At 36.1% G+C, this 22,649-nt stretch overlaps 5 protein-coding genes and 1 non-coding gene across 8 annotated transcripts; 3 read left to right on the top strand and 3 right to left on the bottom strand.

Moving 5' to 3' along the window:
• The first annotated feature begins 1,112 nt into the window (after nucleotides 1-1,112).
• Nucleotides 1,113-4,225, top strand: LOC147536296 (organic cation/carnitine transporter 4-like). The gene is made up of 2 exons (XM_086641572.1): nucleotides 1,113-1,697; nucleotides 2,828-4,225. Exons 1-2 carry the CDS (start codon nucleotides 1,259-1,261, stop codon nucleotides 3,997-3,999), a joined length of 1,611 nt encoding a protein of 536 aa, XP_086497698.1. The 5' UTR covers nucleotides 1,113-1,258; the 3' UTR covers nucleotides 4,000-4,225.
• Nucleotides 4,226-4,895: 670 nt separating this feature from the next.
• On the bottom strand, nucleotides 4,896-4,981 carry TRNAM-CAU (transfer RNA methionine (anticodon CAU)). Its single transcript is given in 2 exon segments — nucleotides 4,896-4,931; nucleotides 4,944-4,981. It is a non-coding gene; the product is annotated as a tRNA-Met (tRNA).
• A 1,055-nt stretch (nucleotides 4,982-6,036) lies between these two features.
• On the top strand, nucleotides 6,037-8,602 carry LOC147536294 (BTB/POZ domain-containing protein At3g22104-like). Of its 2 annotated transcripts, XM_086640042.1 has the most exons (3): nucleotides 6,037-6,144; nucleotides 6,800-7,895; nucleotides 7,973-8,602. In XM_086640042.1, exons 2-3 carry the CDS (start codon nucleotides 6,990-6,992, stop codon nucleotides 8,429-8,431), a joined length of 1,365 nt encoding a protein of 454 aa, XP_086496168.1. In that variant the 5' UTR covers nucleotides 6,037-6,144; nucleotides 6,800-6,989; the 3' UTR covers nucleotides 8,432-8,602. The 2 variants fall into 2 exon arrangements, with proteins under 2 accessions (XP_086496168.1, XP_086496167.1); XM_086640041.1 differs by lacking the exon at nucleotides 6,037-6,144 and having other exon boundaries at nucleotides 6,644-7,895.
• Nucleotides 8,603-8,745: 143 nt separating this feature from the next.
• On the bottom strand, nucleotides 8,746-10,736 carry LOC147536293 (organelle RRM domain-containing protein 2, mitochondrial-like). The gene is made up of 4 exons (XM_086640044.1): nucleotides 10,332-10,736; nucleotides 9,803-9,871; nucleotides 9,615-9,721; nucleotides 8,746-9,154 (listed from the first exon to the last, which is right to left on the bottom strand). Exons 1-4 carry the CDS (start codon nucleotides 10,489-10,491, stop codon nucleotides 9,047-9,049), a joined length of 444 nt encoding a protein of 147 aa, XP_086496170.1. The 5' UTR covers nucleotides 10,492-10,736; the 3' UTR covers nucleotides 8,746-9,046.
• Nucleotides 10,737-11,507: 771 nt separating this feature from the next.
• LOC147536292 (large ribosomal subunit protein uL2z-like) lies at nucleotides 11,508-14,852 on the bottom strand. The gene is made up of 2 exons (XM_086640043.1): nucleotides 13,122-14,852; nucleotides 11,508-12,086 (listed from the first exon to the last, which is right to left on the bottom strand). Exons 1-2 carry the CDS (start codon nucleotides 13,559-13,561, stop codon nucleotides 11,750-11,752), a joined length of 777 nt encoding a protein of 258 aa, XP_086496169.1. The 5' UTR covers nucleotides 13,562-14,852; the 3' UTR covers nucleotides 11,508-11,749.
• Nucleotides 14,802-20,902, top strand: LOC147536291 (putative beta-glucosidase 41). 2 transcript variants are annotated; one of them, XM_086640040.1, is made up of 14 exons: nucleotides 14,802-15,433; nucleotides 16,574-16,625; nucleotides 16,717-16,786; nucleotides 17,431-17,489; nucleotides 17,714-17,789; nucleotides 18,130-18,201; nucleotides 18,276-18,363; nucleotides 18,435-18,690; nucleotides 18,790-18,905; nucleotides 19,277-19,500; nucleotides 19,595-19,626; nucleotides 19,705-19,807; nucleotides 19,879-19,987; nucleotides 20,371-20,902. In XM_086640040.1, exons 4-14 carry the CDS (start codon nucleotides 17,439-17,441, stop codon nucleotides 20,570-20,572), a joined length of 1,329 nt encoding a protein of 442 aa, XP_086496166.1. In that variant the 5' UTR covers nucleotides 14,802-15,433; nucleotides 16,574-16,625; nucleotides 16,717-16,786; nucleotides 17,431-17,438; the 3' UTR covers nucleotides 20,573-20,902. The 2 variants fall into 2 exon arrangements, with proteins under 2 accessions (XP_086496166.1, XP_086496165.1); XM_086640039.1 differs by lacking the exon at nucleotides 14,802-15,433 and having other exon boundaries at nucleotides 16,413-16,625.
• Nucleotides 20,903-22,649: the final 1,747 nt, after the last annotated feature.

The following is a 22,649-nucleotide window of genomic DNA, read 5'->3' as shown; positions in this document are numbered from 1 at the left end:
TTCTATTTGGTCCCAATTTATGACAAACTAATACACTTGCTCCCATTTTTTCCCAATCAACATAAAATGGTGTAGCTTTGGATTTTTTTGGTCATCCAACAATATTCTTTCCCTAAGGGCCATATTCGACGAAACTGCTAAAAAGTTGTTGTTAATGTCGATGAGAGAATAAGAAGAAGAAGAAGATAAGATAACATTGTTGAGATTTTGAAGTTAGGGCTTCAATAGATTTTATCAGGCTTTAATAGATTTCATAAAATTGTTGTTGAGGCTTCAACCTAATCCCCATTCTTATAAAATTCAACACTTTCCCTTACAATTTTGTTTTCTTTATGTTCTTTATTAAAGAAAAATGAAGAAGAAATTCTTCTTTCTTCATACCCAACAAACTATTTAACAGATTCACCATTACTTTTTCAAGAAAATCCCAGTTTTCTATTTATGTTTCTATCCTCCAATAATTGTGTCAGAAAAGATAAACTCTTTGAAACAAAACCTTTCTTTTTCTGAAAGGTGAGAAATAAGTTTTCTCATCTAAAAGGTGAGAAAAAAATTAGATAATTTCCACACCTTTTTTTCCCAAGAAATCGATTTTGTATCCAAAAGGCCAATCAAATAGGGAAAATTGATTTTCCTACGCAACAAACGGACCCTCAAATGTAAAAAATTGAAAGGTAGTTTAAGACGGTGAAAGTAGTTAATCTCACCCACAATTTTCTTCTACACATATGTGAGACAGATTAGATGTTTTTGAGACAACAGTTAAGATTTATAGATGAGGATTGAACGCCCGAGATTTATAGATGGAAGTTATGACATGACAAAAAACTTATGTCATTTGTTATATGTATATTTTACTGGAATAGTCTAAAAACCGGCCCAGAGTTAGCTATTCAAACAACTTCCAAGTGCAAATTCCTCTTAAAATGTCCACTAGCATTATGAGTTAGTCATTTAAATGAGTTAGATGGAAGAATATAAAGTATAAACCAACCAATTTTATTCAAAATGACACCTATCTCTTTCAAAATTGGCAAATAAACTACAAAACTAAGAAGAACCCAAAACAAATTCAAACACCTATTTTTCTAAGGTTCATATAAAGACTAGATAAGATAAATAACTTATGGTATCTGAGTCAAAATCAAAGGTTGGATAAGCTGCCACAATTCAACAACCTTTTTGTGTGTATATAAATTTATGAACAAGAAGCTGCCTAAAAGGGATATACTACTCGTATAGAAAAAGAGAGCTTAAGATGCCGCCAGTGTTGGTGTCAGATTCCGGCGACAATAATCTTACATCTTCACTACTTCCGGTGAATACCCATACCCATGATACCGGAGATGATGACAACAAGATGGGTATCGACGAGATGTTACAGAATTATTCCGGCGAGTTTGGGTCATGGCAATTGAAACACTTTGTGTTAACAAGCTTGGCTTGGGCATTAGAAGCTTTTCATACTATGGTTATGATCTTCGCCGATCGAAAACCGGATTGGAGATGTACTGGTAATGCTGATAATTCAGGTTGTTCATCAATTGCTGGTGGTTCTGTTTGTGGGTTTGAATCCGGGTCATGGGAATGGGTTGGAGGACCCGGAAGTTCAACTATTTCAGAGTGGGGACTTATTTGTGACGATAAGTATAAAGTTGGGTTGGTTCAAGCTTTTTTCTTCACTGGTTGTATGATTGGTAAGTTCTCTCTAAGTCTCAAACAAAACTAATTTAATCCTATAATTGATTTTGATAGGTAAGGTTTATAAGGGTAAATTTGTCATCTTCATACACCTTCCTATTCAGAGTTGAAATCTATCTCACAGAGGTGGTTGATGTCACTCGATCGCCGGTGGTCTAAAATGACTGATTCAGATTGATTTTAGGTCTATTAAATTCAAAAATATGACAAATTTTATTATTTGAAATTTTAAAATGACTATTGTGTTCGTGACAAAAATAAATTGTAATGTGTTTGTGACAAAAAATAAATTGTAAAATTCAGACAATCATAAAACACAAAAAATTATGGTGAAATAATGTATATGATGATGATTTATAGTCCTATATTCACGCCTAATTGATTATCTCATAGTTATTGAGAACTAATCAAATCAGAAGCCACTACTTAGAAGAAAACAAGTCTTGTGAAATTTTGAACCTCGTGTTGTATTCTCAAGAAAGTTGCGTTGAAATAGACACCTAATCATTCAAATCCACTGCTTTCTCCATAATTCTATATGTATCTGTGAAATTCGAGAAATGACATGTTTGTTTTTTGTATTAGCAAAATAGATATCTTATCTTACTTTTTCTAAAAGAAAGAAAAATAGCAAAAACAGGACATATGAGAGAGCCAAGGGAAGAAAACATCTTTTAGTGACTTGATATAATGGATTCATGATGCTCCTTTTGGCTTTTTGCTTGAATAGATAGGTACCAACAAATACTTTAAATAACTGATTTTTCTATCTATTTTGGTGGCTTTCTCATTATATAGTCTTGGCCAACATAAATAAATGATATTAGGTTGTGTTTGTCACTCTGTGTGTTAAGTATAAATTTGAGTTGTGTACTTCCAATTTATGGTAAGACATCAAAAGATCCAAATAGATGTTTTTTTCATGACGAAAAACTAGCAAATAAGAAAAACATTAATGAAAATAAACAATCACAAATAGTATAGGAAATTTACGTGATTCAATTGGTAAAATCTAGCGACGGAATGTCAGAATTATAAGCGTTTTTTGGAGCCCATCGTAAAACATTGTTTTCGTATTAATGTTATACTGGATTACGACTTCTTAACTGAATTTTCAAATTTTCAGGTGCGGGAATATTCGGTCATCTATCAGATTCATCCCTAGGAAGGAAAGGATCTTTAACGGTTGTTTGTTTTCTAAATGCCATTTTTGGGTTCTTAACGGCTTTTTCACCTTCCTTTTGGATTTACACTTCACTCCGATTTCTTACTGGTTTCAGTACGGGTGGTGTCGGGCTCTGTGCTTTTGTACTCTCTACCGAACCCATTGGTCCCAATTGGCGAGGTTCTGTCGGAATGTCGACTTTCTATTTCTTCTCAGGTGGAATTGCTATTCTCTCTGGCATTGCTTACATTTTTCGGTCGTGGCGGTCACTCTACATTGCTTCTTCCATCCCTTCAATACTTTACCTCGTCTTTGTTATTCCCTTCCTCTCTGAATCCCCTCGATGGTATCTTGTTCGAGGAAAAGTCGATAATGCAATGAAAATTATGCGAGAAATAGCTCAAGGTAATGGAAAACAATTTCCTATGGGAGTTCAACTTGTACTTGATGATGATAATAGTAAGAAATCATCAAATGAAGTAGAAATTTCTAATGAAGAAGCTAATAGGGTTTCAGGTACCCTCATTGATGTTATGTTAATGCCTATGACCCGTGTTCGATTAGTACTAACTGTACTAATCAATTTCTTGTGTTCGGTTGTATATTACGGGCTAAGTTTGAACGTTGTGAACTTAAAAACAAATCTTTACATCAATGTCCTTCTGAATGCGGTAGCTGAGATGCCAGCCTTCGCGTTAACAGCAATTCTACTCAACAAATACGGGCGGAAGCCGTTGGCAATGGGAACAATGTGGTTCAGTGGAGTATTTTGTTTGGCCGGAAGTTTTGTACCAAACATTGGAATATGGAAGATTGTGAGAATGGTGTGTGGAATTATAGGGATATTTGGAATGGCAGGAACTTATAATTTGTTGTTTATTTATACGGCCGAACTTTTCCCAACAGTTGTTAGAAACGCAGCATTAGGATGTGCAACCCAAGCGGCACAAATGGGAGCAATTCTGTCACCTTTCGTGGTAGTTATGGGTGGTGGATTACCATTTGCAGTGTTTGGAATATGCGGTATTATTGGTGGAATTCTTGCATTTTATCTGCCGGAGACACTTAATCGGCCGTTGTATGATACTATGGCTGGAATGCAAGATGGAGAGAAAGAGAGATTGGTTGTTTAGTGGAGATTGATAATTTCACTTCAGACTGTTTGTAACTTTTGTGATTAATTTCGACAAGAAATTATACGAAAAGAGGAAGATTTTGGAACCTACTCACTAGAAAAGTATGAATATTTAGAAGCTAAATTGTTAGCATTTGCTTCTTACTACTGTCAATGAAAATGTGACTAAAAGGTATAAAGTTTAGTGAAATTATATGTATCCAATATCATTATAGTTTCAAAAAGCCACCAAAGCAATGTGTCGCAGGCAAAACATTTTTTGCAAAGCTCACTCAGGCAGCTACACTCACTACTAGTAGTCTAGTACACGACTCATTTTTAAAAAAAAATGCAGTTAACGTCCGATACAGCCAGCGAAGACATATGAGTTCACCATTTTCGTAAAACTGTCTGCCTAAAAACCTCTCGTGAACAAAATACTCAAAATTTTATGTACAGTTACCAGGCACACTCACTGAGTATTCTCACTCACAACTTACTCACTTAGTCCTACTTTTACCTTCATACCCTCACATTTCAAATACACACGCTATTCATCTTCTCCTCCACCTCCGTCCACCACCATATATTCTCAATTTTCTTTCTCTGAATGTCTCCTTACCTGAGAAGTGGATTTTATTTCCTTCTCAGACAAGGAGGTTCCGGCGAGGGAAACCCTTATATATGCCCGAGTTGAGAGAGAGTAGGAGAGAAACATATTTGTAGTGGCCGAAAACTTCACTGAAAAAAGATTTGGTGAATTAACCAAGTCAAATGAGATGTGAGTGTCGCGACTGGAAATTGTAAGTCTATATAAAATCTCCGGTAAATAAAACTTAAAAGCCCTTTTTAGTAGACTAGGAAGTTTTATAGGCCTTTCACTACCAAATTTGGTTGAGAAAAAAAAAGGATTAATGGGGTGAGAGAGGCTCGAACTCTCGACCTCAGGATCACTCGTATAGCTATGAGACCTACGCGCTAGCCAACTGCGCCACCACCCCTTGGGTGTTAGGTGTAAATATCTTACCGTATTTGTAATTAATATATTCTATTTAGTTCGTACTCGTAACTTCATCTTAGTTCGATTTGAAGTAGAAGATCAAGATGCATTTCTTTTTTCAATTTCAAATATGATGTATGACTCGTCTAAATAGTTGATATTTTTTTGTCCATTTCATTCGGGACGAACCATGTGAGTTAGATTTAGACACCTAGAAGAGAAAAGCAAACACAACCTATAGGCTATAGAAGTGTTTGGTTGTTTCTTTGTTGTAAACAGTACAGTAATTGGTTCTTGTTCCATTAGTTCTTGTTGATTGGGTTCTAGGTATGGAACCTGAACTAAGAACTACTAGAATGGTTTAATGTTTGGTAGGTCCATTTAATTCAGCAACCCCATAAAATCAAAATGAAGGACTAAAAAAAATCTCAATTTGGTGCAGAATGGGTCCAATATTTGTCTAAATATTTATAGATGGGGACAAAAACATCATCAAGATTGAACTCTAAAGTACCTTCATATCCCACTTGCTTAAAAGAAAAAAGTATAAGGAAGGACAATTCAACAAAACCAAAGATCATATGGGAAAACAAGATTTAGCATTGGGGACTAATGAGGTAAAAAGAGAAAGTGATGAAAAAGGAGAGGGAGGGAGGGAGTAGTTTCATACTTTTCCTCATTCCCCATCCTAACTCTTGGAGTATGTTAGGCAAGTTGAATACGACTACCACGAATAGCAGACCAAAATGGTATTTTGAGCGTGAGAAATGAATCATAATCATATTCAACCCCACGACATAGTACCAAAATTCCTTCTCAATCCTATGTGAAGCACAAACCAAGCTAAAATTGCACAAAAACTACATTCTTATTTCTAGTCAAACAAAACATTTTATAAAACTACCATTTAAAATCACTTTACGGATTTACATTTCCCGGTATTCGGTTTCATTTTGTTCCGAAAACTAGCTACTTAGGATAAACAAGAGCACAAACAAAAGTTGACCTCATTCACTTGTCATGTTACTCATCTAAGAATATTGCCTTATTAAAAATGTCTTGTATAGATTTAACAATTCAGTCTTTTGTGTTCTTTTCTCTTTGTTCTTTCAAGTTGTCTTCTTCTTCTTCTTAGTCTACTAACCCTTGATTTAGGGTAATAAGGTTAGTTTGTGAAAATCTTGATATGGGTTTTTCTCAATTTATTTGTTTATGAATTAAATCATGTTTTCTTACTTGGGTTTGCTTTATTTATCTGATTCATCAACTATAATCCTCTCAATTATGAATTCTCTGTACTAGTAGTTCAACTAGCTAAGTTCTACCTTATTAACTTTCTTACTCATTTTTGCCATGATTGAGTAGTAAATATTCACCAACCTTCTCTTGTTTGTACTCTCTCTATTCATCACAGTTTTCTAGTTCAGTATTCTCATTAATGTCACCTCTCTACTCTCTTCTACCTCTCTCTATACCCACAAAAGGTACAACTAATGAGCTGTTTGTAGGGCTTCAAACTCCTCCTCTTTTCTCCATTCTCTCATTTATTATTGTTTCTTATGGGGATCAAATTGTTACACCTTTCTATGTTCATCTCCTGAAAAAGACTTGAAGTTTCTCTCACAATCACTTCATTAATGTCATACCAACTTCTCTTTCCCTTGATGAATTTACACATTTTCTCACTCTTAATATCTCTAGTTTTACCTACCACCATCTTCTTCCAAGGATTTGTACTCATTCTCTTATATGAGTATTTGTTAGTTTTCAAAAATATAATGATCTTAACTTCATTCTGTTTTTGCTTTGATCTGTATAGAGACTTCTTTCGACTTTCTCGAGTATAATAAACAAACAAGATCGAAAACCTTTAAGGCGATATTTAAAGTCTTCCCGAGTGGAGAAAAGGGTTTTGAGCTCATGAGCTCATGGCAAGGTTTTGACATAACAATGGCAGAATTCAAGTAACTTTATCGAACATTTCGATCCTAAATTCCGTTACCCACTTCATGGAAATGGCTAAGAATGTACCTGAAAGAAGAGATTTGATTGAACAAAGAGACAAATCATTTGAAGAGATTGATTATTGGAGTTGGTATGAACTTGTGGAAGCTTTAAAAGAGCAAGCTTTATCCCTAGACACAACTTCTTTGGTTCCACTCGAAAAATGCTTAGATTTGCTAGTACTAAAGTTGGTTTCAGCAAGTGATGAGAGTTCATCTTTTTCATCTTCTTCCTCAGATGGTTCAGGCGTTCGATTTTCTTTCGAATCAAGAAGCACTGAAAGTGGGAAAAGCAACAATTCTAAACATAATTGGTGGTTTGAAGATCTTGTGACCTTGAACTTGAATTTGATTGAGAAGGTGATTACAGCTCTACTCTCCCGAAAATTCGATCAAGTAACTATAGGTAGATTCCTCTTTTATTACCAAAAATCAAGATCTTTAGGTGCTAATCTTGATAAGAAGCTCAAAATCATGGAGACTATTATCCATCTCCTTTGTTTGCTCGATTCGAGCTCTGTTTCTTGCAAAATCTCATTTGAGATTCTTCGATTAGCAAGAAATCTGAACATAAGTAAATCTAACAGGAACAAGTTAGAGGATATGATTGGTTTGAAGCTAGATGAAGCAACTCTAGATAATCTACTTATTCCGCCACCGTCTGGAAGCAATTCTTTTTACGATGTGAATTTAGTTTTAAGGTTCTTGAAATCATTTCTTCTTGGTATTGATTCTTGGGTATCGATCACTCGAATGAAGAAAGTTGCACATCTAATAGAATTATATATCTCAGAAGTAGCTCCTGATCCATCTTTGAAACCTTCAGAGTTCATAGCTCTAGCCAAGTCTGTGCCGGACTCTAGAAGAGACTCTTACGATGGGATTTATCGAGCCATCGACATATATCTTAAGGTATATCGTGTACTACGTTTAGAATTTCCGATTTTATTTTGTTTGATGTTAAAACTTTGAACTTGGAATTTGAATAGGTTCATGAAGCATTACCCGAAGAGGAAAAGATGAAGATATGCAGTATATTGAACTATAAGAAGCTTTCATCTGAAACCTGCAAACACCTGTCCCAAAACTCGAAATTTCCATCAAGAACAAGAGCTCAAGCTATTGTTTCTCTAGAACCCAAGCTCAATAACTTGCTCGAAGAGACAAATCATCGAAAACCCTCGTGTAATTCGCGGTTTAGTTGCTCTGAGATAGGAAATAAGGAGAAGATAGAGAATGGCAAAGAACAAGTTGTGATTTCTTCAAGAAAAGTTGGCTCCTCAACAGATGATGACAAGCTTAGAGAACAATTACAAGAAATTAAAAGGAAGATCGAAGAAGTAGAGAAGGTTTGTAGAAAAATTCAGACCCAGGTGACTACAGAAATTAAACCTAGAGTATCATGTAGCAGTGATGGTAATAGATCCCTACCCAAACTATGTTCTTGATGAAACTTGATGAAATTGTTTCTTCTTAATTTTAATCCTCATTCTTGATTAGGAGTTCATTTGATTTTCTCTGTGATATGTAATTTCTGGTATTAAGTATATAATATGAAAATGGGCAAGTGGAATTTGTAGTTCTTGATTCTTTGGTGAAAAAGTTGATTTCTTTTGACAGATCCATTAAGGAATGACCCATTTTGATCAAATGACCTTCCGTATAGATTGGGGAACCAGAGTGCACAAAATCATGCCACACCATTGAAGTCTAAGGGAAACCGAGTGCAGCAACAACACTAAACTCATTAAGCAAAAAAACATTATCGAAATAAATCTCATATATTAATACATTGCTTAATTTTCGACAAGTCCAAGTATGAAATGAGTTCCAAATATTATTTGTTAACACAAATCAATTGCATACATTAAGAAGTTTTAAATTGCTCTCTTAACATATACCATCTCCTAGAATCAACTAGTAATAGCCATAAATAGTGTAATTCAAAAACAGCCAGTCTTCCATTTGATCTATGACCCCCAAACAGAACACTAACAATCGGGAAAGCTCTTCCGACAAAATAGAGAATCAAGATATAGATATTACTACTGAAACAAGACCTTTCAGTATGACTGGTATGTGCCAATGCCATAGCCGCCATTGTTCTGAGGAGGTGGTTGTGGTGTCCTGGGTTTTGCATACTCTGCGAAAATGACCCAGCCATCAAGAAACTGCAATGGAACAATAGAGTAAAATCATCAGTGGAGCTGAAAATGAAACAGTTACGATATGATAAAGAACTTCATATGTGGAAGTACGAGTTCAAGACAATAGCCTAGCTGACGATCACAAATAATGTTTAAGGCATTGGGCCAGGGAAAAATAGAATAAACTCTTGTATATAATGCAAAATAACTTTGGATATAGACGATTTTGATCTTTCCGAGGTGAACCTTATGGTTCTTGGAAATTGAGGGAGACCTTGTTTAATTCCTTATGTGGGCGAACATCCACAAAGTATATTTAGAACTTGTTTTCACTAAATCAACAATATTAAACGAAAGCGAGTCAGCAACCATCTGAGAACATTTCTGTTTTAACTTCTTAGGAATTGGGAGTATTATAAATATACTATTACAACTCCTATGAGGTATGGAAAACCCTGAAAGTAAATTTAAGCTTGAACCTTACCTTGCCATCCATGCCCTCGATACCTTTTGCAGCTTCTTCTAGAGTAGCATATCTTACGAAACCAAATCCCTTTGAATATCCTGAAGCTCGGTCTGTCACAACTCTAGCTGAAAACGACAAATTAGGTCAATGGATTAGTTTAGAATTGAAACTATTTCCATGTACTTTCTAAGAATAGAATTACATACCATGAAGAACTTCGCCAAATTTCGCAAAGGCATCTCGAAGCCCCTCAGTCGTGGTACGTTTGCTTAGTCCTAAAACATACCAATTAGAGTGAGAAAATGGATCAAATAGGAACTCGAAGTGTCACGGAAAACATCGATCAAACTCAGAAAGTCTAAGGTCATGTTTGGCAAGCGGGAATGGAATGCTATTTCCTAGAACATCAATCGCATAATGTGATTTCTAGTAATCCAACATAAAACTGTTTTAAAAGGTGTGAAACCTTTCTAAAAAACCTAAAATATGAACAATTTAAGCTCAAAGGTGAAAACCCTTCAAAAACCCAAATTTAGATTGAGAAGATTTCTATCTTTCTACTTGTATACCTAGAAATGAGAACAAATAAATCAAGCAAAATTGGCATCACTAAAAAGACTCTTGAATAAGAAAAAGTCGTAATTTTTCGATCAAGGTCTTTGTAACAATACTGATACCATTGAAAACCCTAAAAAAAGAAATGAAGAAGATGATTGATTGATTGAAGATATATACCAGAAACGAAGAGGTTAGTAGAAGGTTCGGCGGTTGTAGGAGGTGTAGCTCCAGCAGGTGGTGGGGGAGGATTGAAAGAAGAAAAGGTGGAGAAAACTCTTCTGCTTAACATTCCACGCTGTGCCGCCATCATCGTTGCTGCTGCTGCTCTCACCGCCATTACTTCTCTACCTCTTTCTTCTTTCTCTCTCTCTCTAAAATCTATGCTTAAACCCCAAACTAGTCTTGAGACATCAAAAGGGGTATATTTTTATAGAGGAAGGCTCTAGATAGACTTCAATAAAATTTGGACAATTTTGGAACCAAAACCAAGAACTAGCCTTCCAATGTTAAGTACCAAGTTATAGGTGGGTGCTTGTGGGGAAACATGTTCGGTTGGCCTAAGTTTTGAAATATTTTTGTGTGGAAAATTCAGGATGGGTTCACTACGGCTTCTTATCATCCCATTGGTAAGAGGGGAGAGAGAAACATGGGTGAACGGTGTTGGTGGTGGGTTGCAGATGCTGGTGGTAGGAGAAAGGGAAGAAATTCTTTTCTGAAAGATCGTCACGACGTTGACAATGACTATTTATAGGCAACTCTTGTGGGCTTGAAGATAAGTAGTGGTTAGGACATCCTAGACATTCCACCTAAAATCTTACATGCTCCGAAGACTTTTCTTTTAGTTGTTTTATAATCGCACTCTTTTAGTTGGGTGGGGTATACAACTTTGGTCGATCAGTTACCATCATCTCTGACCAACAACACTAATTTTCTCTTTTTCTTCTTTCTATTCTCCTCTCTTTCCTGGCGAAAGAAATATCCATTGCAAAAACCCTCTGTACGCCCTTCCCAGACAAGGAAATACGAAGAATAAAAGGTAAAAACAAAAATGTTTTAGGTATGAAACATTGGATTGTCTTCTATTCAATTTGGGTCAAACTAGATTGCCTCAATTGATCCCAAGCTAACCTCAACAAAAGCTGTTATGTTTGTCTGCCCCAAATCACTCACCAAATTTGTTGTATGCAATCCCAAATTGGGGAAGAAAAAGGTGCTGAAATTATTTTTTCCCTTCAAAAGGACGACTGTTCTTGAGAGCCACACACTTACAATCTGCACCTTTGGATGATGAAAATTTGTGACCAAGAAGATACTACATTACATCACCTTCAAAGTCAATTATGACATTAAAAGTTAAGAAATATAAATCAGATAGATTTCAAAATTACCCAAACAAACAATGTTTTTTACTACCATCAACAAAATCTTTGAAACTACAAAACTATAGGATCTCATTGTAACAGATGACGAAACTTTACCCATTGTGAGGATAAAAAGGGAACACCATAAATGACTCCTAACAAACAACAAATGTCTGCTAAATGAAAATGAAGACAAAACAACAAAAGACATCATAATTTCCGACTAAATTAAGCCTAGTCTGCTTTAGAAGCAGAGGCAGCAGCTTGACCACGAAGACGACCAGTTCTTCTAGCAGCAATGAGACCAACTTTTTGACCGGGAGGTGCGTCACGACGAACGGTACTGGCGTGACCAATATGTTGGTGGTTACCACCACCATGGGGATGCTCCACTGGATTCATAGCAACACCACGAACCTTAGGCCAGCAGTTTCTCTTTACTCGGTACTTGTGGTATGCATTTCCAGCTTTCAGCATAGGCTTCTCAGTCCTACCACCACCAGCAACTTGGCCAACCATGGCTCTGCACCCACTTGGAACAATCTTCTTTGATCCTGATGGTAGCTTGATCCTGATAGCATATTGAAAGATTAGGAAGTGACGGCCTATCTTAAGTAAGCTAATAATGATATAAACGAAAAACTAAAAGTTGACTACGATTAATACAACATTCTACGAACTCAGACATTTTAAAACTTGTTATAGGAAATCTTTAAGAACAATGTATACATTTTTTAGGTTAACATACATGATACAAATAAGATTCTAACGATTAAATATTAGTAGAGGTTCTAATTTGAAACCCTATTGGCAACTACTGAATCATTTTAAAACATAAGCTGATAGACAAACCACCCTGATAGAAAAACTCGACACATACACAAAACAACTCCATATCCATAAAACTTACAATCTTCAACATTTTAAATATTCACCTAATCGAACATCTAGATAGCATAAGTACCCAAAACGAGGGGTCCAGTCGACAGTACACAAGGGGACAGGGTGATATCACGCGAATTTCCAAATATACTAGTATTTTAAGTGAAATGCACATATTTGAAATCTGATTTTTTTTTTTCTTACTTTGACAAATAAAGCATCAGTTACTCAAGAAACAGCATATCACATCAAAGATTTCTGTCAGGTAAAACGAACTCGCTACCTGTTTGTTAAGGAAATCGAATACGACAATGCTACTTGGCCCGACAAAAAGTTGCCCGAATGCGAGACAAGGCCAAATTTGCACATGAAGTCATCTGAATGACATCAATTTGGCCTTGAAGAGCCATTTGGGCCACTTTTTATCGGTCCAAATAGCATTTTCCAATCGAATACCTTCTTCAATCTGCTTATTGTCTCTATTTAATCCCATGAGCAATTTAACTCAAATGAATATAAATGGAGAAAAGGGATTTTCAATCTAGCATTCTGGATAACAAAAGAAATTCAATTGTTCTAGTAAAACTAACAAAAGCAATCATCAATCTCTGCAAGTATCAATCTAAAACACAAATCCAGCATTACCCACATTTCCAATCAAGATCAAATCAAAACCCATTAATGTCAATGATTGAAATAAGCTAAAATGATAAGGAGAAATTACCTAGAGGTACCATTATCAGGGTTGTGACTGATAACAATAGCATAATCACCAGAAGCCCTAGCAAGAACACCTCGATCACCAACATGATGTTCAACGTTACAAACAACAGCTCCTTCAGGGATAGATCTCAAAGGAAGAACATTTCCCACCATTAAATTAGCTTTCTTCCCACAATACAAAAACTGACCAGTATACATACCCTCCGCCGCAACGAAAAGTTCCTTCTGGTGTTTGTACCGGAAGGGATGACGGAAAGTGACCTTGGCGAGAGGTGCACCACGACCTGGATCATGGATGATATCAGTGACAACACCTTTCAGATACCCATTTCGTTCACCGAAGTCGAGACTTCTGAATCTGGCCGGACCTTTCCGGTGATGAGTGTGGGATTTGAATACTGACCCAGCTCCCTTACGTTGAGCACGGATAACTCTTCCCATCTCGACTGGTTTTTTTTTTCCTAGGCTAGGGTTTTGGGAAGAGAGGGGAGGTGAGAATGAGAAGAAGTTAAATGGTGAGGAAATGAAAATTAGGGTTTTAGAGGGAATGAGGACGCCCTAGAACTTGGGCTAGGTTTGTTTTGGGCAATGGCTTGGCCCATGTGTTCATAAGTGAGAGACTGAGAGCAGATAATAGTGGGGCTTATAGAGGCCCACTTCAAGAATTGGATTGTCAAAACCAAATTCTTATGACAGTATTGAGAAATTCTATAAACAACCCGAAGCGATAATGTAGACGCGTTTGTTATCGGAAAACAGATAAAAACAAATATTCAACGATCGGACTCCAGTCAATTCAAACTTCTAGTCAAATTTCAGATCGAGTTTGAAAAAAGAAACAAAACACTTTCTAAATGAGTGGTGTTGCATTCAAAATCTTATGTTTTGTTGTGCAAGATGCATACAAGCTAAATTGACATATTCTTAAAAAGAAAGATTGAAGATTTTGTCTAACCCAGTGGAGCCACAGAGAGCCACACTCACAAGAAGGGTGGGGGATAAAATGGTTTGGATTATCTTAATATGGGGATGATATCCCTCTATATCTCTATCATAATCTCCATTTCCAAAATGACCATTTTACTAGTCTTCCCCTAGAAAGTTGTTAACTATGCACAATCCATATATGTGCAAGAAAATAGACATCCTCATATGTAATAAACCAACACGTCTACTGATTTACTTTTATCGTCCAAACCAACACTTTCGTCCATGACAAAAACATATACATAAAAAGAAAGAATACAAACTAAACGCAATGTTTTAAGCATCAATCTATCATATTTTATGTTTTTATAAAGCACAACGTTCTGCTTCACACAGATTCTCCAAATATTTCTAACTTCCTATCAACTTGCAATTTTCACCTTCAACATTACTAATTAGCTCGACTATTAAGCAACACTTCATACTCATAATTATGTTCATTAACATCGGGAACAGTGAAAGAACTACAAATCTTGCCAAAACTTGACTGAAAATCTGAAGTGGATGGTGAGATTTCGAGTAAATTTCGACCCAAAGAAACATTTGTTACTATTCTTTTTCTCAAGTGTGTGTTTTCATATGGCCGCGGCTTTGGGGAATAAAGAAAATTCTCCAGGGAATAAATTCTCGAGGGAATCCAGATTTTTTTGAAAGTTCTCTGGGGAATAAATTTTTAAGGGGAATACAGAATTTTGATCTCCTCCATCTCATTTGTTCTCTCTGCCACTTCATCTTCTCCGGCGACCTTCAAACATAAAAAAAAAAAAAAAAAAATTATTTTCTTTCTCTTCTCTCTTTCTAAAAAAAAATGTAACTTTTTTTCTTTCCTCTCTCTCTCTAGAACACAGATCTAGAGAGAGAGAGTGGAGACCTCCATTGGAGATCCGAACAGATCTTCAATGGGTCTGTTCGGACCTCCAATGGAGGTCTACGAACAGATTTTCAGTTAAAAAGCTGAACTCTTCATTTATCTTCTCCATTATTCCGACCTTGTATAAATCTGAGGGTTTTCAAAAACCCTAGGTTTCCAAGTTAAAGATCATTTACCCTCTGATCGATCTGAATCTCTAGATCTCTCTATTTATCTCCCTAATCTTCCAATTTGATTGAAGATCTCTCTCTCTGTCTCTCATTCGATTTATCAACGCCACTTTAAATCTAAAGAAAATTTTCAGCTGCATTTGAAGGTTCATGAAGTTACTTGGAAGAAATTGGGGAAGGAGTTTCAGGAAGGAAGGAGTGAATCGAAGCTAGCAAGAAATTCAAAGAAACAACACAACTCGATTTCTTAATCTCTTATACTTCAATAGTCAAATCCAACTTAAGGTTAGTAATTTTTTTTTTCATAAAAACTCGATTTGATTGATTCAAATCACAGTTTGAAGTTGTTATTTGTTTTAGGGTTTTGGTTGTATTATTAGTTTGATGAAGATCATCTTATTTTTGGTTTTATTAGTTCGATTAATTGATGGAGTTGATGCAATTACCCGAAACTAATAGATTAGTAAAAGTGTGCAATAAACAATGACAAGTAGAAAGAGAATATATGTGAGATCTTGTTTCAGTTGGTTTCTTCCAACTCCAAGAAACAAGATTTTCATTTTGAAGAGATGGCGTTTTATTTTGGTGTAAAAAAATTACATTTTCTTAGAGAGAGAGAAAATAATTTTTTTATATGTTTGAAGGTCGCCGGCCGGATGATGTGATGACATGAAGATGAGGTGGGTAGAGAGAGATGATGAGATGGAAGAGCCTTCTAAAATTAGAAGCCCCTTAGCAATAAAAAAGAAACACAAAAGTCAATCTTATTTGACTAATTTTAAGAAAAGTCTTTATTCCCCGGAGAATTTTCTTTATTCCCCAAAGTCGCGGCCTTTCATATTTAAGTTTGTATTACTGTTAACGAAGTGTTAAAGTTAGCTAGAAGAGTTCCTAGAGAGCCAAACTTGAAGTTGCCCAAAATAGAGGGCCAAACAAGTGAATTTGTCACAAATTGAGGATGAAATAGGAATAAGCCCTAAACTTGACAGATGAAGGTGTAAACTTGGCGGGTGAATGAGGTGGAACTATATATAGACACCACCCGCCCAACGTTTACAATTCCACTCAGTCGTTTAAAATTCTTTCTGCTTATCCTACGCCATTTACCTTTTATCCTTCACCACCACCACCTTCCCCAAATGTCAATTTCCACCATTAACGTGTACCCAAAGCAAAGATTTTCATAAAAAATCAAATCAAACCCAGGTTGAAGATACTTAAAGGGTCGCCATTTCTTCCATTTTTTTCCAACTTCACAGCCAATTCATCCCCCTTTTTCTTCTTCTTCTAGTTCACCTACTCAAAAAAAAAAAAAAAAACTTGACTTTTATCTCTGAATATGAACAATCTTTATTCTGGAATGAGAATCAATCTATTCTTGTTTTTAATTTTTGGGTTTTTCTCGAAATTCAATTGTCTGAGCAGAGTTGATTTTCCTGATGGATTTGTCTTTGGAACTGCATCTTCAGCTTATCAGGTTTCAGTTCTTTAATAAATTTAATTTGTACAACATTTTAACTTATTAATAAACAGATTGATTTAATCACTATACTGACTGATGAATATAGTTTGAAGGAGCAGCTAGTGAAGGGAATAAAGGAGCTAGTATATGGGACACTTTCACCCGAAGACGTCCCGGTAAGAACAGTGAATGTCCATGTGGTAGTAGCCTAGTAGTATTAGTAGTACAATATTGCTTGTCAGTTCAGTAAGTGTCGAGGTCTTTTGGGTAGGCTCCGTGGAGCAGTGTCTAGAAATAAAACTTTGTACCCACTGGGCTCGGGCCTGAGTGGCAAAACAAGGACTATATTGGTAAATGTTGGAACTTGGGTAGTCTCAATGGTATCAGAGCAGAGGACGGGTTGTCTCCAACGGTGGGGATGTGATAGTTGGACATCGCTTAGGGGAGCTCCCAGGGCTATAATTGCTAGCGCAAGCTTAGTATAGTAAGTGCTGAGACCTTTAGGTGGACTCATAGAGCCTTCACCTAGGAAACACATCATGTACGCATTGGGTATGGGCCGGGTTTGCAAAAGCAAAGACAATTTCGCTCAATGAGCTTCCCGTGCAAGCTCAAACTTAGTGAGTGCTAAGGCTTTCGGGTTGGCCAGTTGGTTCATGGAGCCTTTGCCACGAATAAAACCATGGGCCCGTTGTGCATGGGCTTGGATGACAAAAGTGGAGAAAATTTCAGTGACCGTTGGGGCTTGGGTCATCCCAAGGTAACCCTTTTTGAAAATGGGTATGTGTTTTAAGTTAACATGCAATGTCTTTTTTAACAGGAAGAATCATGGATTTCAGCAATGCCGATACAACAGTTGATCAGTACCATCGGTTTAAGGTAAATATGATTAGAGATTTATAAGGTTTCAATCTTGAATTCATGGTGAAATGAAAAAGAACAAGACATATTAACAAAAATCATAATCAGACCAAATTAGAGATTATAGAATACTGCATATACTAAAACTATATAATTTTGTTAAGAACTTAAGAGAGAAAAGATCGAAAGAGAAGAACTTAACCTTTTCTTACGAGACATCTGGATTTGAAAAATATTTACAGGATGATGTCGACTTGATGAAGGACTTGGGAATGGATGCTTATAGGTTCTCGATATCATGGCCGCGGATCTTCCCTAGTAAGATTTGCATAATCACCTTGTTTTCTTTATCTTCGGTGGTACGTAGTATTTGTGTTTATGAATTCTTTAAATATCACTAGCCTGAGTCCGACTTGTCTGAATATGAGTAGTTCCGAGTCTAACTTGTTTCAGGCAGGGGCACAATAGTTATGCAGCAAATGAGCTTCTAACTCAAATGGTCATAAAGTTATCCCGATACAACAAATTCTAAAATCTTACTCGAGTCAAATCAGATCTCGAGGCAGATTTTAGATCTGACTTTTGAAAAATAAAAACCACCACCTTCATCTTCTTTAGCCTAACACTAACTGTTTTCTTTGTGTCTCAATTTGAACAGATGGGACTGGAGAACTGAATCAAGAAGGAATAGATTACTACAACAATCTCATTGATGCTCTACTTGAAAAAGGTTTAGTTCATAACCTGATTTAGCAATAACTTTAAATTACTTGGCGATTTTAAGCGATTGTTTATCCGTACCAGGAATTGAACCATACCCAACTCTTTATCACTGGGATCTTCCACAAGCACTTGAAGATAAATATGATGGATGGTTGAGCAATAAGATAATGTAAGAAAATTGAAGTAATATTTTGATTCTTTCGATTAAAATCTTTGCTAAAAACCCTTCCTTTACTTCAGAGAAGACTTCAACAGTTATGCTTATACTTGCTTCAAAGCTTTTGGCGATAGAGTTAAGTACTGGATCACCTTCAATGAGCCTCATGGGTTTGCCATTCAAGGTTATAACAATGGCATTCAAGCTCCAGGGAGGTGCTCCATTATCGGTCATTTGTTATGTAAAAAGGGAAAATCGTCAACTGAACCATATGTTGTTGCTCACAATATCTTGTTATCTCATGCCAAAGCATACCATACTTACCAACACTATTTCAAGGTAATTTGGCAAGCAACCTCACGACTCAGTGATAGTTACTATTTGAACTTTGTGCATAAAAAATAAACTATTTGAAATCGTTCTTACTTGATCTTTCAGAAAAGCCAGAAAGGCAAAATTGGAATAGCTCTTGATTGCAAATGGTATGAACCGATAACTGATGCTGATGAAGATAAAGATGCCTCGAACAGAGCGTTAGATTTCGTGCTTGGATGGTAATCTTTCACATATAAACATCGTAGGTGGTGTTTGTTTTCTATTACTGTCTTAATTTGACTCCTCTGAGTCCGACTCGTCGTTGTGAAGGGCATAATAGTCATTTTAGGTTATTTCAGACAATGTAAACCTATGTTATGTCTAACTCAAATGTACCAAAAATTAGCCTCCACCAGCCATTCATCAAAGTCAAACGTACAACTCAGATAAAAAAAACCAACGTTATGACATCTGATCAAACCAACATTATGAAATCTGAAATTGAAAGAAGGAAAAGAAAACCACCTTATATTTCTATACTCCTAGGTTGTAAAGATAGCGGTACTAAGATGCACTACTAATCAGTATATAATACAAACACTCGAATCAGGTTCTTTGATCCACTTTTTTTCGGCGAATATCCACTTTCAATGCAGAATCTTGTAGGTGACAGATTGCCTAAGATCACAACTGAGATGTCCAAGTTACTTCGAGGATCATATGATTTTCTTGGGATAAATCATTATACTGCACTATATGCAAGAAATGATCGAATACGAATCAAGAAACTAGTGCTGCAAGATGCTTCATCTGATTCCGCAGTTATCACATCGCGTAAGTAGCCGAAAGCACTTTCCGTATTATACTTATCGGCACGTTGAATAATGAGTTTAGTACTTACATTGGTTGCTCAATGACTTAACTCTAGCTTATCGGCATGGAATAGAAATCGGAGAAAAAGTATGTTTCTGCTCCCACTGATTCTTTTGAGTTGCATACTTCAAATTGAATACTACTTACGGTTTTACTCGTCTTCAGGCTGCCTCCGGCTGGTTGCATATAGTTCCATGGGGTATCCGCAAATTGGCAAGTTACGTGAAGGAGAAGTACGGGAATCCACCGGTTGTTATCACTGAAAACGGTGAGGAATCGTCTCTTCGTGATCAAACTTAAGACATTCTTTTATACGATAATTTACGTTCAGCGGTGCAGGTATGGATGAGCTCAATAGTCCTTTTATGTCCTTAGACAATGCATTACAAGACAATAAGAGGATAAACTTCCATAGGGATTATCTTTCGAACTTATCGGCCGCTATAAGGTATATCTAAACCCATTCGTGGGGCTTATGTTTTCCTTCCTAGAAGATAGAGGTTTATTTCATTTTTGTTTTTCAGATCTGAAATCTGACAGGGGTCTGACTGAGTCTATTTAGTCTAAATTGGGAGTAAATAAGCTTCACCAGAACAAATTTTTGGTGATCGGTCAAAGACGAATCAGATTGAGAAATTGAAAACGGAATACCCGGGCCTTTTAGTTTCTGGCATGGACTGACTGGACCGAAGTTCAAGGTACTCGTGTCCGGCCGACCTAGCCCAATTCCAACCCTGCCCTGAGGTTCCTAGGCAGTGGAAAACCAAGGATAAGTTTATCATGGAATTTTATACTCTCTAGACCTACTAATGTGGTATTACATTAATACAGGGAAGATGGTTGCAACATACAAGGTTATTTTGTATGGTCTTTACTTGACAATTGGGAATGGAACTCAGGCTACACCGTTCGATTTGGTCTCTACTATGTGGATTATCGAAACAACTTGACAAGGATTCCGAAGGCTTCGGTTAAGTGGTTCAGAGACTTTCTCAAGTCGAACTCGAAAACCAAATTCAGAAACTTTATCTGATTCTAGTTTAATATCAATTCGTTTACACATAAACCATGAAAAAACATGGTTGAATTTGTAAAGCTTCTATTTATGCACGGTTTAGAAGCGTTTAAACGTAAACAAGTTTCTAACCAGTCTGTTTATCTCTCTATATTATCCGAAGCTGAAGGAACAGAATGTAAAGAACCAACACACAGCTAACGGTCCAAAGAAGGTTGGGGTACTTATTGTCCATTTTATGCGACTGAGACTTGTGAAAACTAACTCGTCTCACTCTCTAAATCATCTCGACATGAATTTGTAATTTTATGACAATTATTTTTTAAACAAATGCTAGTATAATTTTAATGTTTGGTTCATGAATAAATTTAAAAGGTAGGAACACATGAAATAAATTAGAAGTAATTTAGCTAACAGTTAAAAGGTAATTCAGTCAACAATCAAAAGGTAATTTAGTTAACAATTAAAATGTGAGTAGAGTGGGATTCATACGTTGCTCTCTTACATATTAACTTAGCTAAAAATCAGCTAAACTGTAACCCATTAATGCCAATAACACTGCCCAAGTACACGAAAAATCCAGACAGGGCCACAGCCCGATCTACTCTCCAGATCGGTCCGCCCATGTGGAGGGCTAGTTGTAAAGTTCGATTTTCCTTCTCACAAGACCTTTGTGTGTGCCTCACACACAAGAGATTGATTTGAGTATGGGACTATTAACCTCGTTATGTAATTTCGTAAGTTACATTTTCTACACCACCTTTTGGTGTAGTAGATGGATAGTCATTCCACATCACGGACGCTCCAAATTCGATGTCATGGAATTGCAAATCCAAGATTCATTGCATTTGAAGTATAACTAATGTTATTTTTAGTTAGACTCTAGGCTCTTTAAGAATTAGGATGGGTTTTAGGCTCTTTAGGTGGTCTTCTAAGAGCTTAAGTTATGGTACTCATCCAATTCATGAATTATGGCGTCTCTTCATTATGTATGGATGATGTTGCCTAATAATGATTTTTTAGTGGATTTCAGAGAAAAAAAAAATCTAAAAACGTCCCATATTATACTTGTTGACCTACACTTCTGGAACTTCTGAAAAAGAAAACCTGCCCGTTCCTCAAGGTTTAGATCCCCTCCGAGTTTAGTGTTTGAAACAGAGTTCAAAGGATAAGTCATGGTAATTGCAATCTGCGAAGATTATATCCTATACAGTTAGTGGTGTTTAAAAGATCGGGTCAGTATGAGTTGGCCACGGGCCGACCTGGCCCTACAGAAAACAAGTCAGGTTGATCCTGGTTCTTCCCAGTTCCGGTTCATGCCAATGTTTTCAGTCCGACGGGCCAAGCCCGACAAAAGCCCAGATTCAACCCCAGATTCAACCCATTTTTTTCCTTCCTTCCCTTTTTCAAAATCCCGTACATTTCGAAAAAAACTAATCTAATACCTCTTTTTTAAGCAAGAGGAATGTTTAAGTTTACAAACGATTGAGTAAAGATTTCTTTACAAAAGATCTTTCCAACAATGTCATTTCTAAAATAATTTTTGAGTTTATAGACCAAAAATAGGGTCCTAATAGGAGATATAGTCCTCTATAATCCTAAAAAGGATTTCAAAACCTAAATAATAATTTAAATGGATATCTAGTCCTTTTGGTCTCATCTAGAGAGAAAACACAAATCCATATAATACATATTAAAGATTTAATACCTATATTAACCTTCTTTAATATCAAACGTGATTTACATTCTAAACTGTTAAAGATATTTTTTCCATTTTTATCTCAACTTTCTCTCTCCAATCACGTTTGAATTGTAACTAGTTACCTACTATGTTGATAATATTCCGTAACTGAAATCCGGTAACTTTCCATCTCTCTCTCTAAAAACGAAATCTAACATAAATTAAACTCACCACCAGCTGTTAAAAATTCCATTGTTTAATATTCAATCAAGAGCTTTCATCAAAACCTCCATTGTTATTTAGGTTTTATACTGTTTATCTCTTTATTCTAGCCATTGTTATTCAGGTTTAAAATCTTATCTTTATTGCTTTATAGGTTAAAGATTCATATAGAATCGTTGAAAACATCAAATA

This window comes from Eschscholzia californica, unplaced genomic scaffold, assembly GCF_041429995.1.
Source record: "Eschscholzia californica isolate CP2 unplaced genomic scaffold, dmEscCali1.0.p SCAF_5, whole genome shotgun sequence".
NCBI classification, from domain to species: Eukaryota; Viridiplantae; Streptophyta; class Magnoliopsida; order Ranunculales; family Papaveraceae; genus Eschscholzia; species Eschscholzia californica.
The sequence above is the reverse complement of the archived record's forward strand: the minus strand, read 5'-3'. Positions and strand labels throughout refer to the sequence as shown.

What these genes read in the sequence shown, in the direction of transcription:
- LOC147536292 (XM_086640043.1), bottom strand. Translation starts at nt 13,561, where the DNA reads ATGGGAAGAGTTATCCGTGCTCAACGTAAGGGAGCTGGGTCAGTATTC. An exon ending in CCTGATAATGGTACCTCTAG is followed by an intron (nt 12,087 to 13,121) that starts GTAATTTCTCCT and finishes ATATGCTATCAG; the next exon opens with GATCAAGCTACCATCAGGAT.
- LOC147536294 (XM_086640042.1), top strand. Translation starts at nt 6,990, where the DNA reads ATGGAAATGGCTAAGAATGTACCTGAAAGAAGAGATTTGATTGAACAA. An exon ending in CCATCGACATATATCTTAAG is followed by an intron (nt 7,896 to 7,972) that starts GTATATCGTGTA and finishes GAATTTGAATAG; the next exon opens with GTTCATGAAGCATTACCCGA.
- LOC147536296 (XM_086641572.1), top strand. Translation starts at nt 1,259, where the DNA reads ATGCCGCCAGTGTTGGTGTCAGATTCCGGCGACAATAATCTTACATCT. An exon ending in CTTCACTGGTTGTATGATTG is followed by an intron (nt 1,698 to 2,827) that starts GTAAGTTCTCTC and finishes TCAAATTTTCAG; the next exon opens with GTGCGGGAATATTCGGTCAT.
- LOC147536291 (XM_086640039.1), top strand. Translation starts at nt 16,488, where the DNA reads ATGAACAATCTTTATTCTGGAATGAGAATCAATCTATTCTTGTTTTTA. An exon ending in TGGTTGAGCAATAAGATAAT is followed by an intron (nt 18,364 to 18,434) that starts GTAAGAAAATTG and finishes CCTTTACTTCAG; the next exon opens with AGAAGACTTCAACAGTTATG. An exon ending in TTAGATTTCGTGCTTGGATG is followed by an intron (nt 18,906 to 19,276) that starts GTAATCTTTCAC and finishes CACTCGAATCAG; the next exon opens with GTTCTTTGATCCACTTTTTT.
- LOC147536293 (XM_086640044.1), bottom strand. Translation starts at nt 10,491, where the DNA reads ATGGCGGTGAGAGCAGCAGCAGCAACGATGATGGCGGCACAGCGTGGA. An exon ending in ATTTGGCGAAGTTCTTCATG is followed by an intron (nt 9,722 to 9,802) that starts GTATGTAATTCT and finishes TGTCGTTTTCAG; the next exon opens with CTAGAGTTGTGACAGACCGA. An exon ending in TCGAGGGCATGGATGGCAAG is followed by an intron (nt 9,155 to 9,614) that starts GTAAGGTTCAAG and finishes GTTCCATTGCAG; the next exon opens with TTTCTTGATGGCTGGGTCAT.